The 14,452-nt window shown below is 37.6% G+C and overlaps 1 protein-coding gene across 5 annotated transcripts in view; it reads right to left on the bottom strand.

Annotated features, from left to right (window-relative positions):
• LOC117661707 (nuclear cap-binding protein subunit 1) overlaps nucleotides 1-14,452 on the bottom strand; it is a 37,374-nt gene that overhangs the window by 11,069 nt on the left and 11,853 nt on the right. For all 5 annotated transcript variants that reach the window (XM_034410799.3, XM_087886440.1, XM_034410800.3 and 2 more), the window contains 10 exons: nucleotides 13,936-13,998; nucleotides 13,148-13,222; nucleotides 11,443-11,546; nucleotides 10,985-11,104; nucleotides 9,092-9,194; nucleotides 7,474-7,567; nucleotides 6,554-6,657; nucleotides 6,075-6,189; nucleotides 5,353-5,475; nucleotides 4,307-4,420 (listed from right to left, as the gene is read on the bottom strand). In XM_034410799.3, coding sequence (XP_034266690.2) covers nucleotides 4,307-4,420; nucleotides 5,353-5,475; nucleotides 6,075-6,189; nucleotides 6,554-6,657; nucleotides 7,474-7,567; nucleotides 9,092-9,194; nucleotides 10,985-11,104; nucleotides 11,443-11,546; nucleotides 13,148-13,222; nucleotides 13,936-13,998 — 1,015 coding nt within the window. The remainder of the gene's footprint in view (nucleotides 1-4,306; nucleotides 4,421-5,352; nucleotides 5,476-6,074; nucleotides 6,190-6,553; nucleotides 6,658-7,473; nucleotides 7,568-9,091; nucleotides 9,195-10,984; nucleotides 11,105-11,442; nucleotides 11,547-13,147; nucleotides 13,223-13,935; nucleotides 13,999-14,452) is intronic.

Below are 14,452 nucleotides of genomic sequence, written 5' to 3'. Positions count from 1 at the left end.
CCAAAGGAATGTTGGTTTGCATGTGAACTGGGAACTAAAAAGGTGGTGCACAAATGCTAGGTTTTTAAAATTGTCTCAAGAGAGTTTGGTTCTCTTGACCAATAGGAGAGAGAGATGGGAAGATGTGGAATGAAATTGTGTGGTTATGAATAAATGAATTGAGAATGGGATGAGACTGGATGAGATGCAGTTGTGAATGGAGACACTATTGAGATATTGGAAGGTGGAAAGTTACCGTTTGAATGGTCAGTGCAGATATGTGAGGTTTTTGCTTTATTGTAAGCATTGCACATATTAATTAATGAGGTAGGGAATATTTATGCTGATTTAAACTATGCTTATGGTATCTTACATACTTTTGGGAAAATCTGGATTGAAAGGGGGTTGATATTTAGTAAAAGGAATTGCGATAGGTGGAACTTATCACAGCTGTTTTAAAGGCAGCTGGGGATCCTTCTAAACTTGATATTATATAAATAGTGGATGAAGGGGTGTGTAAGTGAATGGGAAATGGATTACTAAAATGGAGTGAGAATTTTTACTAAAGTTGTGATGTGGAATGTGATTGAATGAGTGTATGAGGGAACCTATTGGGGAACGCAAGCACTTATTGATTTTATTAAATGTATATGCATATATGTGTCTAGGGGTGTGTATACAATAGTTATACAAATGGTACGGAAATGAATACATTGTGTATGTAAAAAAATATGTAGAGATTTGACCATTTGGCCTTTTCAATGAATCTAAGTAGATTACATTGAAATGCTGGTGGTGTAACCATTGATATATGTAATAATAATAGTGGATTATTTTACTGGATAGGTTGAAGCCTTTCTTTGTGTAAAGATAGGTGCTCAGAAGATTGTTAAATCATATTAGAGCGAATAATACCCAAATATAGTGATAGGGGTATACATTTCATTGTCCAAGGTGATGAAGGTTATGGAACAATTAGGAATTGATTGGCAATTACATTTATTGTTTAAAAATTTAATGTTAGAGTTTCAACTACTTTGAATGAAGTGTTTGCCTTTAGCTCTATTAAGAATAGGAACTAGTCCTAGGAAAGATCTGGGGATATCTATGTATGAAATGATGTTTGGATGGCCATATGTGGGGAAAGTTGAGATGCCTAGGATAGAATTGAAGGATGTTTTTTCTGAAAAAAATATATATACAGGGACTGTCCCAGTGTTTTTCTCATTTAAGGTAAAAAGGACAGAATCTACCTCTTGATTTCCAAGCACATGAATACAAAAGTGGAGACTGGGTCCGATAAAAGCCATTACTGAGAAGAAGTTGCAGCTGGTGTGGAAAGGACCGTTCCAAGTTTTGCTGACTACTGAATCGGCTGTAAGGACTAAGGAACAAATTTGGGTATGCTATTCCAGAGTCAAGGGATTGGTGGCTTTGCCTTATGGAAGGACAGTTGCTACGGAACCTGCAAACCCTCTTAAATTGACTTTTTGATGACAAACCTTTAGATGATTGATGACCAATGGATGGAAGAAGAGTTTTATGAAGAGATTTGTATTTGGCTAGGAGTGGTAATATATTCTTGTTGTGTTTTTGATTGTATTGAGGAAAGATATTATTGATTGGTGTAAATCTATGTTTTGATATCCAGTGGATGTAAGTTCTCCTTGATTGATTGATGTTGGGGGAGCTAGTTCACTAGGAATAATGGGGTTTTTTGTGGTAATGTTTGTTATTCTACAGGTGTGGATAGGAATGGGGATTTTGGCTGTGTTGCCTAGTTACCTTATAACATGGTAGCAGCTATGTTTCCATACTGAATTCGAGCACCGTTATTCTTTTATAGAAACACCACTAACCCTAATAGACACCACTGAGGAAGCTGAGATATGTATTAAGTCATCTTTTGAAGATGGTGTGTGTCAAGTGCAAACGTACATATGAGATAGTTCCTCAATACATTGGCCTTACAAATAGAATGGAATTTTTATATAAGCAATGCACTGAGCTATTTGGTAATTATATACCTTCATACAAGAAGTTTTGGATTTTGGAGGAAGGGTTACATTTTCTATGTCTAAGGATACAAGTTCCCTCCAAGTTAATGTTTTTATGTGGTAACATGGTATTGACCAAATTACCTATTGTATAGAGAGGAGTTTCTATACTGTTACAGGATATTCTTAGTTTACAGAAATAAAAGATAATGAAGAGGAGAATTGGGGATTGTGAGAAAAATAGGAATTATTCCTGTAAAAGCATAACCTGAGTTACGCCATTTTGAAATCATGTTAAGGTTTTGTTTTACTTTGTATAACCTGATTATATAATTTAGCTGACATTTAAGAACATGAGAAAGGAAATGTGTAATTCCTGTTTTTGAGAAGATGTTTGTTTTGCAGGAAATACGTTCCTGGGTTAACTTGCCCTTATTAATTAAAGGAAGTACGCAATTGATGTTTTTGAGGGGTATTTCTGTTGGGAATTGGGGAATTTCCAGGGTGGAATTATGTACTGCATATGTTATATAAGATGTTATGTAAGATCTGGAACTGATTCCCAAGGTACTTTATTGACGTGTATTCTGAATGTCCTGAAGACTATAAAAACTTGTGTAAATTGTTTTATTTCCGTCTTTCTCTACTTTAGAGAGAAAGTCCCTTTGCAAAGAATAAACTCTGTTACAGGATTATTTCAGTCTTTGTCTCTTTAAAACGATAATGGGATTTACCTGTCTACCACATAGGGCTCCTTGAATCAGGACCACATCAAGAAACAGATTCCACATGAAGATTAGAACTAGACAAAAATACACTATAAATCTTACAAGTCTGATTGTGCTTTACCTTCCCTTCCTCTGAGCCCCTCCCATTGAATCAGGGAACAGTCTCCTGAGCTGCTTCTATATACTATTTTTGTTTCCCAGAACTTAAATAATTTTGGAAAATAGCATCCTTCCGAGACATTGCAAGAGGGGAACCCACTTCTAGAATTGTGTGAAGTGCCTCTGTAGAAAGACCCAGCATCAGCTGGGTACATATTGTGCAGTGGTTAGAATGCAGTACTGCAGGCTAATTCTGCCGACTGCCAGCAGTTCGATTCTCACTGACTGACAGTTGACTCAGCCTTCCATCCTTCTGAGTTTGGTAAAATGAGGACCCAGATTGTTGGGGGCAATATGCTGACTCTGTAAACCACTTAGAGCAGGGGTGTCAAACTGGCGGCCTGCGGGCCGGATGCTTTGCGGAGCTGGAGTGGGCCTGGCCGGATGCAGGCCAGGCCCAACTCAGCTCCACAAAGGGAAAAAACGTCCCATGATGGCAATGTGACATAGCGAGTTTGACACCTGTGACTTAGAGAATGCTGTAAAGCACTGTGAAGCTGTATATAAATTAAGTGCTATTGCTACTCTTTCAGAAAAGCAATCTCTGGAAGAGGTAAGTGGAGCAAGGCGTGAGGGCAGGGAGGAGGCCCACTGAGACCCAGTGAGGCTGGATTGGGGAGGGAACATAGGCAGGTGGAGGAAGTTGCAGTGCCCTTGCCAAATGTCCCAATTTTTACCATGTGATTGAGGGGACACTATAATAGCCACAAATTTGAGGACAGGACTTAAGTCCCTTTCTTTAGCATCAATGTAATTTCAAACCGTTACTGAATGAATGGTCATAAGTCAAAGACTACCTCTATTGGGTTTGCTCTTGGCTACTATCATAGGTTTCTGATGTCTTGTTCTTTGTATTCTGATGTATACTGTTCTTTGTATCCTTTTTAATATGTTAGTTGCATAGAGTCACATCTGTGCGGTGGGCAGCCATATAAATTGATTAAATAAATCAATATCAGAAAAATAAGATAAAAATGTCCCAAATAACAGATATATTTTGTGTTGACTGAATTTCTAATGAAGAAAAAAAAATTAGTCTGATCTTAAGTACTAATATTGATCTAGAAAGTGCTATGACTTAATTAGTAACAGCTTGTCAATGATATAAAACCAGCTATACACATAATTATACAATATATTTGACACATTCATCTCAGACAGGTATTCATTGTCTTCTCCTCTGTATCTGTGTGCAGCAAATAAGTCTACAAATGATTTAACATATGCACACAGCTTTACCTAAGAAAACAACAAAAATAATACAGCTAAAATCCAAGCTCAATTTGGGCCAATAATGAACAAAACATTACAATATGACAATACTCTGTTCAGGCTTTTGAATCAAGTTGCTATGGAGAAATTGTTAATCAACAGTGCGAAGATTGATTTCTAGATAATCTCACTTTCAATAACCACATGCATTCTGACATAGATAAGACTTACCTGTAAGAAGATTTGCTGCAGCCTCTCTATACAGTTCTTGTACCAAGGTGTAATTACATCAATCCCCCCTGCTTCAGTTCGTGCTAAATGCTCTGTTAGGATCATAATGAAACGCTGGAAGGAATAAACAAGGTGAAATTATTGGCTTTGGATTCATGGGCAAGATGACTTTTCTTTTGAGTAGGGGTTAAAAGCATCTCTGAATTAAGTAGGGAAGAGTTTAGTACAGAAGGACAGCAAACATGGATTCAGTACAGATGGCCCTCGACTTACAACCACAATTAAGCCCAAAATTTATTAAGTGAATTTTGCCCCATTTTATGACCTTTCTTGCCACAGTTGTAAAGTGAACCAGTGGTGGGTTGCTACCAGTTCTTCCCGGTTCAGACAAGCCGGTAGTGGAGATGGTGAGGTGAGAGCGAACCGGTTCGCTCTGACCGTCAATTGGGCGCTCCCACCCACCCCTGCGCTATACCTACCTATATTCGCTCATTTTTAGTCCAGCTGATAAGCGTGGCAGAGTGGATTGCCGTGCCTCAGCTGTTCTGAAATTCAATGCACTTGCGCGAAGCGAACCGGTGGTAACACCGGTTGAAACCCACCACTGAAGTGAACCACTGCAGTTAAATTAATAACATGGTTGTTAAATAAATCTGCCTTCCCCATTGACTTTGCTTGTCAGAAGGTTGCAAAAGGTGATCACATGATCTCAGGACACCGCAGCCGTCATAAATATGAACCAGTTGCCAAGCATCCAAATTTGGATCACGTGACCATGGAGATGCTGCAATGGTTCTAAGTATGAAAAATGGTCACACATCACTTTTTCCAGTGATATTGTAACTTCGGTCATTCAATGAACTGCTATATGTCAAGGATTACTTACTTGAGGTTGACTACCTGTTATTTCTAAGAACTTGCTCTCAAATGTACAGAATTTTAATTTAGAACCTTATGAAGCTGAAACACTTGTTTTAGAATTTTGCAGCCATGCTAACGTTTTAAGATTGCTTTTTTCACGGGTCCATCAATATGTCTGCTTTTACCTGAAATATTACAAGGAAGAGGTTTTTTTGTTCACTTTGAGCTGATTCAACTTTTTCTTGCAAACGTTCAATCTGTTCTTCAAGGGGCCAATTTCCCCGTTCATTGCTTCTGACATCATCACGCTGAAGGGAAAGGATTGAAATTTAAATAGTAAGCACAAAGGTAGAGAAAGCAAATAAAAATAAAAATAAAAATAAAAATCAAGGGTAGGACTTTAAAGAACTATAAATCAATCATACTCAATTATATGGGGGAGTTAACAGCAGTAGCACTTAGACATATACCGCTTGAAAGTGCTTTTACAGCCCTCTCTAAATGGTTTACAGAGTCAGCATATTGCCCCCAATAATCTGGGTCCTCATTTTACCACCCTTGGAAAGGTGGAAGGCTGAGAGACTAGAACTGCCAAACTGCAGGCAGACAACAGTCAGCAGAAGTAGCCTGCAGTACTGCATCCTAACTACTGCGCCACCACGGCTCTTATCATTGTGGTTTTATCATGGCATGGAGATGCAAAAAATTTAAATTATCCAATGAAAAGTATTCAAAAATAAGAATGTCTGAGCCATGGACACAATAGAATGATGATCATCACCAATTTTCTGTCCTGCTGCCCATCTCTGCCTAGCTCAGCAAAGCAAAGCAAATCTTACATTCTTGTAGCTGATGAAATACGTTTCAAGCCATATTTCTTCATACCGGCATGAAAAAAGGTACTTACTCTTTTGTGTTGCTTGGCTAATCTTTCCTTAGCTTCTTCTAGCTCCTTTTGGATCATCATCACATGCTTGTTCATCTTACGAATGGTAGAATGTAAGATCTCCCAAATGTAAAATCTAGCAAGAAAAGAAGCAAAGAAAACTCTGATATTCGGAGAAAACATTCCGATTGTTGTCAGCAATAAGGCTGATATACACTTGTAAACCTGAGCTTTTCTCAGATAACCGAAGTGGCCCAAAACATAAAACACAACTGTACAACTTGCACCTCCTAATCTTGCCTCTGAACAGAAATTTCAGAATCATAATTCTCTAGTTCTGCAAAATTTCAATAAGATACGTAAGGGTATTTACTTTCAGCAAATATTTTTAATTTAAGCAAAATCCCCCTTATCAAGGTCACTCACTATGAAAGGTAATTCGAAGCATAATCTGAAGATTATTTTAAAAAAAAGTTATGAGGGGCTTGACATTTATTTACCTTGTAAAATCATGAGATAGCTCTGGAGAAAAAATCCAGTTTGCCACTGCAGCACAATCCACAATCTGTGTTCGAATCATCTTATCCACCAGTACAGCAATCATCTGTGCAAATGCAGAAACTTTGCTCAGTTCATCAGTCCTGTGTGTTGCCATCTGGGCACAACTTTTAATACAAAATCACAGACTAAAATCCCAGTTTACTGGAACTATACAGGATCCCTCAAAGCACAGCCTCTCTATAAGATTCAGCGCCTAAGCTGTGCAGACCATAATTATGTATGTTAGGAGGGCCACTTATCATAACTCCCCATCAAGAATTATGGATTCCATCACATTCACATTTTCTGGGGAAACCTGAACAATGGAGGACCTTTAAATAATTTACTTTTTTAACTTTTTCTCATGGCAAAGCAGAGAAGAGGTGAAGAGGAAACCATCAGCTCAGGACTGCATCTCTCTACCAACACATGAGCAGGAAGACCATTCCCAAGGACACAAAGGACACTCTGGAACATTGGAATGCAACCTCCATTCCTGCTAAAAGGCACAGAGATTTCTGTCAATGTTTCTGTCCACTCTTCCCTTGACTGAGCCCAGAGAACGACTGTCCATGACTGAGCTAGCTTTGGGAGGAGATTAAGAACTGCCATATAGATAGATGTAGACAATTTCTCTGGTTTTAATCTTATGAAACAATAGATAACATAAAGAAAAAAGTGTCAGGCCTTGTTCAACAACATAAACTAAATCTAACTCAACAAAGGAGGTTTAAATTTAAAAAAGGGAATACCCCTTTCTCCTACCTAAAGCAGAAATTGCAAAGGGAGGGAGGGAAGGGAGGGAGGGAGGGAAGGAAGGAAGGAGGGAGGGAAGGAAGGAAGGAAGGAAGGAAGGAAGGGATACTATAAATATTTTTACCTGAGGATGATTTTTCCATACTTCATACATAACTCTGAGAACATGAAGCTTCCCTTCATCACTTTCAGCCAGAGTTTTGAGGATTTCTCGAAATCTTATTAGAACAGAAATGAATAACCCAAGAATGTTAAGGAATACATGTCATTCATTCTTACAGATCAGTTCTTAACTCATCAGTTCGTAACCTCATAATGCAACATGGGTTGAAATGGCAAAAGTGAGAGAAAGAGAAGTAGACTGGTCTAGTCTCCCAAGATCATTCCGAACTCTGGATTTTTAGACTGAGAAAGGAGCAGTATCAACATGTTGACAAAGAGCTCTGTAACCCAGCAGTTCTTCCTGCTACCTTGACTAGCTACGTATTTAGTGGGGGATAAGAGTTTTATGGAACCCACCTCGTCTGCAAAATCAATACCACCATTAAACCCCTCTCTCTCCCTCACTGTAGCTGAGTTAGAGATAAGAGAAATTTTTTTCCAAAGCAATGAGGTGAAAAATCTGGCTTAATGCCCAAGTCTCACAAAAGGTTTGTTCCAGCCCTTTGAGGTAGTCAAGATTTGAATGCAAAGTCATAATGTTTAATGCGACTTTTGTTATAGGGTTAAAGTAACAGGATCTTGCACCTCTGAGTGTGTCTTCCCCACCTCCCTGCCTTTAACCTAAAGAGAGCTAGACACAGTCAAGTCTTGAGGCACCTCCCTCAGTCACAGGAGGCTAAGAGGCAGAGGAGGTAAAGCACAATCAGACTTCCAAGGTTCTGTTACTATAACATACCTTAACAAAAGTAGTTTGGTTTTCTGGTTGAGTTGATTTCTTGGCCTGGTTTACATGGGGCTGACATTCTCTCCTTGTATAATTGGACCGGTCATCGGCTTTTTCTTCAGAGAGGTTGTTTTTGATTTTGCCAATGTCCACGTTCACTACACCACCGCAAAATCTAATGTACAAAAAGGTTTTTCTTCTCCAACAGTAATCGTTTGGATTTCCCCTGGATCTCCATTGGTCGTTCTTGTTAGGCTGTGTCTTGGGACTTAAATGTATACAGGGATAATGTAGTGCTGCAGATCACAAGGAGGTGAGAAATGACCGATGAACTTTTTGTTGATGCTGAAGTTTAAGAGGAAACTCCTGACAATGCAAAACTAGGCAGAAGGACCCAAGGATCAGAGATTATACAGGAATCTGTCTGTTTAAAATTGCAAGTTAAAGAGAAGTAGTCCCAAAGGTGCTTTTTCAAAAGGCAAATGAACTTTCTTTGTTTTTCCTTGAAGACGTTTTGCTTCTCATTCAAGAAACGTCTTCAGTTTTGACTGAACCAGTCAGAACTGAAGAAGTTTCTTGGATGAAAAGCAAAACATCTTCAGGGGGGGAAAAATCAAGAAAATCCACTTGCCTTTTGAAAAAGCACCTTTTGGACAACCATGATCTGGATGACTGAGAAGTTTCATAGACATTTAAAGAGAAGTAGACAATATAGCTAATTTTTAAAACAGTCATTAAATAAAAATCATATTTGCTTCTGGCCTCTTTTTTTGTTAACATTACAAAACAAATAAAAATAAAATGGCAACAATATGAATGCATTAACAGATTAATGTACTTAATGATAAATACTTACTTTCCCAGAGCACTGAAAGAGTGACTGAATGACTTTGATGCTAAGTGTAATAGTGCCTGGACAAAAACTTCTATTTTTAAAGGATTGAATGAGAAGCCTTCATCTGGAAAACAAAGTTACAAATAAGTTTGAATTCAAGCAATATGGGCACTTATTGAAGGCTGAGAAAGACTGAGAATTTTTAGTTGACCTTTCTGGGAGAGAAATTTCATGAATTTTCTTATCATATCCATTTTCTAAACAAAATCCAAATATCCCCTATTAAGTTTTAAGCTGAAAATGTTTGGTTAGCACTGTACTAATAACTGACAAAACAATAAGCACATTAATCAATACTGGTTAAAGATCATATCCATACTTTGGATCCATTATGCAAAGACCTAGTCTTCTAGTTAAGACTCTAAGGCTAAGGAAAGACGGAAGGAAAGAGATGGACAGAAGTAACATGGATGGACTCAATTATAATGGTGATGGATGCACCATTTGAAGACTCTTAGGGACAGATCATCCTGAATAAAATCTCTCTATAGTATGTGGTCATTAAGGCCACACTGACCTGATGCCCCATAATAACAAAATCAGAGTAAGATATAAACTCTATGCATATGAAAAGTTTGGATGTATAAAACTATAATCCAAGAATGGTTTCCAACTATAATTAAATTCTACATCAATTCTACATAAGATTTACTTTTCAAATATGAGATTATTCTAGGCATCAAGGCATACTCTCATAATTTATTTAGTGGTGCTTCTGAGCTTTTCCGTTAAAAACGTATCAGACCCATTCAGCTGTTCATAGACTCAATGCTGATTCAATTTTTTTTTGAAAGGATATATAGTTTAGTTCAATTTAATATTAAGTCAAATTACGACTTTCAAAAGATGTTCCATTCTATTATAAACCTTTTCCCAGAATTGTTAAGTTTTAAAAATTTCCCACGACATTAAAAAGTGATCCAATCTGTTAATTTCTTTCCAGCAGTCTTTTGAAAAAGAATTAGTCATTTTAGCAATTTTTAAAAAGGTAAAGGTTTCTCCGTTAGTCTTGTTCCATTCTAGGGCACGGTGCTCAACTTTGTTTCTTGGTGTGGTAGTCAACGTTGTCCGAAGACATTTTCCATGGTCATGTGGCCTGCATGGCTATATTCCAAAAGTGCACAGAATGCTGTTACTTTCCCACCAAAGTGGTACCTACATTTATCTACTCACATTTGCATGCTTTCGAACTGCTAGGTGGACAGGAGCTGGACAAGTAACAGGAGCTTACCCATTGCCCGGAGCTCAGGTCTCAAACCCAGGCTGTCAGTTCTCCAGCTGACAAGCTCAGGGTCTTTAACTGCTGAGCCATTGTATCGCCTGTTTTAGCAATTAAGTCTGGAATAATATCAATTATTAGTAGTAGTAGTAGTAATATAATATATTGATATAATTAATATTATAAAATTACATTAATATCACATTTTACTCCAAATAATATACTTACATATAGAATTTCTGTAAGATGCTTTAGTACTGAAGTAGTATTTCAGGCTTTAAGTCTGGAATAATAACCAGTAGTAAAGCTTCTTTTAGAAATTCTGTCTATAAGTATGATGTTTGGAGTAAATTTGATATTAACAATATCAACAATAATGCCATCTCATATGTGCCTATAATTTAGGCATACTGTATACCATTTTTAAACTAAAAGAATATTTTCTTGTTGACATATATGGGGTCATGCTAAAAGTCAGGGACAAAAAAAATTCCACTGAGCTAGTACATATTCCCTGTGTGTGCATAACAATCAAAACCATGTACCATAGCTAATTTCTCTGAGATTTTTCCATAAATGATGTTTCCATAAATGAAAATTACGAATGGGACACAGTAAATATTAGACAGGCTTACCATCGTTATCCTGATTAGGATTGGGCACATCCTTCAGAATGGTGAAAATTTCATCATTACTCACTTTATTTTTGATGGCAATGTTTAAGCAGAGTGCAACATTGTATCCAGGAAGAGATTCTAGAAAGATAGGAAGAAGCAAAGTTACCATCTTTGAAGATTGGACACTGTTATATAAAAGACTGCATGCAACACAGTAGAGGGTTTTACATATTTGAGGAACGTTTCAGAAGATAAGAGGCCGCATCTTGAAGCAATGCCCCCTTGTGTCATCTTGCCCACTAGGGCTTTGGATGGTCCTTGGGTGACACCATGTTTCTCAAAACCACACATTTATAGCAGTTTTCTTTAAAGGGATTTATTATTGCTTCCCCACACACACATACCATTTCCCACCAAAAGAAGCAGCAAATGCTTCTTTTATATTTTAAAATGTAAATTATATACTCTCAACATACTGTTACTTTCTTCTCCATATTTATAAATACAGATTGGATTTGCAGGAGTCAAGACCGAAAAACTAGCAGGAACAATATCTATTATTCGCTGGTGGTAGGAAAGCCTGAAAAAAGAAGAAAAGAAAAAGTACATTGAAGAAGGCTGCTCTTGCCATGAAATAGGGCTACAGACACAACCAACCAACCATTCTTAACTTGTTGTTCAGTAAAAGATACACGCACTGGTAAAGTACTCCAAAGCCGAACCTGAACAACATTCAGAAAAAGTTCCTCGGAAGAAGAAGGGCCGTGCCTATGCTATAAATTGACTTTATAATTCTTGTAATTGCTCAGTATTGGGTTATTGGCTTTAATATGGCTATTGCATTTTGGCAACCCTTTCTTTTGGCAAACTCAAATTCCACCGGTCAATCTACTAGAAACAACTCACACTGACTTTTGAAAGTCAGGAATTAATCCTGGTCTCCTCCAAATCTCTCTTAAATTCCCAAGAGAGTGCATAAATATTACCTGAGCTGCTAGCTGCTGTGCTATGGCTGGCTGAGGCAACTCTTGTCCTAAATTCCAGGTTAGTTGTATCATGGTATTGGGAGGTTCAGTTCATTGCAAATCCACTTGGTGATATTTCAACAAAGCTGTGGGCAGTGGGGTGCCCTGAGAATTAGATGCCATTACTAGAATCCTAGGTAGGACTGTGTTCTCTTTATAAAGAGAAAGAAGTTTTCAAGCTGATGTTCTTTGAATTAAACCGGGTTAGGAAGCCAGCTCCACAAGTTTGATTGATTTATTGATACAGTATATGCCAATGTTTCTGAACCTTGGCTGCTTGAAAACAAGCAGACTTCAATTCCAGAATTCCCCAGTCAGCTATGGGAAGCTATACTGGTGTGGGAATTCTGGGAATTCCATGATGGCTGGGGAATGGGGAGCTAAGTTGCCAAGGTTGAAAAACACTGATATAAGCTATAGTAGGAAACAATTGAGTATGTTTTCTCTTCTTACATGCCAGTGAATTAGAGTGGAATTAGTCTGCGCTTTTTTCACAGACATTGTTTTCCATGTTTAATACACTCCTTTGTTTTTGTAACTATTTCAGCATATGTTCTCCAAAATCACAACTCTCTAAGTTATCATGACACATGCACATTTTTAAAATAAGACTACATTTGTGTTGGATAACATCAAAACCTGTTTCAATGGCTTTGGCCCATTCAGGAGAAGCATAAAAATGAGTTGAAAGCAGTGGAAATTGATTGTACAAGAAGTGTGTACGTCCCAAAACAAGAACAGAGTCACCAACGGCTGTACGGAGAAGGAATGCAGATGGACTACAAGGCAGAATGAACACAAAACTAGTGATTGCAAAATAAATGCGTGGAGAGGGTTTGGACAAATAGAATTAATGAACGAGGTCTAAACTGCAAAACAATATAGGAAAGAAAAGTGAATGTGTCAACAGGAACAGAAAGACTGAGTGACTGCAACTGGGTGAGATAGAACAAGCTGAAAGATTGAAAGTGGTCTCTGCCACATAGTGAATATTGGTGTAAATAAGTTTAGGAACCTTTCCTCTCCTTTTTATTCCTCGATGTCTTTAATTTCTTTTGTTTACTCTTTTTTAAAATTCATTTTTGGTTCCTGCTTATCCCAATGGGCACAACATGGTGGATTCACATGTACACAAATTCTGATATCTCTTACTCACCTCATGCATTTTTCCAGTACTTCCCTTACAAACCTAGGCCTGGCTCTCTCAAGATCCTCAGAAACACAATCTGACCTATAAAAAAGAGATGGTGCTCAGACAAACAGATTGTTACCATAAACAATATCTTTCATATTCATCAAGATAGTTCTTCAAATTTTTATAGCACCGAGTTCTACAATACTAGGATACTAAGGAAAGGTGTATGACTGGAGTTTCATTTATAATTCACAATAATTGCTTTTGAAAGGCATCTTCAACTATTTAAATGGGTCAGATTCTGCAAGGTTTTTCACCATTTTTGATGTCACTATTCTTTCTGTCTGCCAAACTATTTCTTTTTCTGTTCATTCATCAGTTCCTCTAATCATTTATCCAGCTACAGCTCTGACCATCGTATGTCAGGATTTATACAGGACAACCCTGGGTTAAGAAGCGAATTTCTAACATGTGCCTAAAATAGGAGACTCTGGAGGATGGACTGCAATACTGAAGGGCACCCATGAACAGTTGTCAGATGGCACTCTACAGCCCTCGATACATGTAGCAGGACCTTCCTGATGATCTCAGTGACCAACCACATAGAGACTTGCCTTGTTCTACAACAATAGAAGTCAATCACTTAATGATTGTCTGACTAACTTAACAACTGCAGTGATACACTTAACAACTCTGGCAAGGAAGGTTGTAAAATGAGGCGAAACTCAACTAAACAATAACAAGAGAAATGTTGGGCTCAATTGTGGTTCTAATTCGAGGACTACCTGTACAGAGAATCAAATACTTACCAATCTTCCCAGCTCCAACGGAACTCAAAATTACTAAGATGGTGGGAAAACCAATTAATGAACCTTGATGGGGGAAAAAAAACTATAAATTTTTTATATTTAAAACATTTCATTTTGCACTACTACAATTGACGTTATATACAAATGGACAGAAACAAGACGATATAGCGGAGTTGTAAACTCTTTAAAAGTGGAGGACAGGAAATATGCAATTATTCTGTAGTAATTCAATCTTTTGAAGAGCTATTCCAGAGGTTAACTGCATGCTTTGCAAAAGCTTTGACATACAGTAGTTGCTGCAAAAAATCTAGGACCTAACAGTGGTGTGGCTGATTAAAGGATTGTTGAACTGAGACTCAGCATATTTTAAAGTACCATTTTTGAAACATTTTTGAAGAATTCACAGCCTTACATCCAATACAGGTAATCCTCTACTTACAGTTCTTTAGTGATTGTTCAAAGTTACAATGGCACTGAAAAAAGTGACTTATGACCGTTTTTCACAGTTACGACTTTT

The sequence above is a fragment of the Pantherophis guttatus genome, chromosome 2 (assembly GCF_059756535.1).
Source record: "Pantherophis guttatus breed Tessera chromosome 2, ASM5975653v1, whole genome shotgun sequence".
In the NCBI taxonomy this organism is placed as follows: Eukaryota; Metazoa; Chordata; class Lepidosauria; order Squamata; family Colubridae; genus Pantherophis; species Pantherophis guttatus.
The sequence above is the reverse complement of the archived record's forward strand: the minus strand, read 5'-3'. Positions and strand labels throughout refer to the sequence as shown.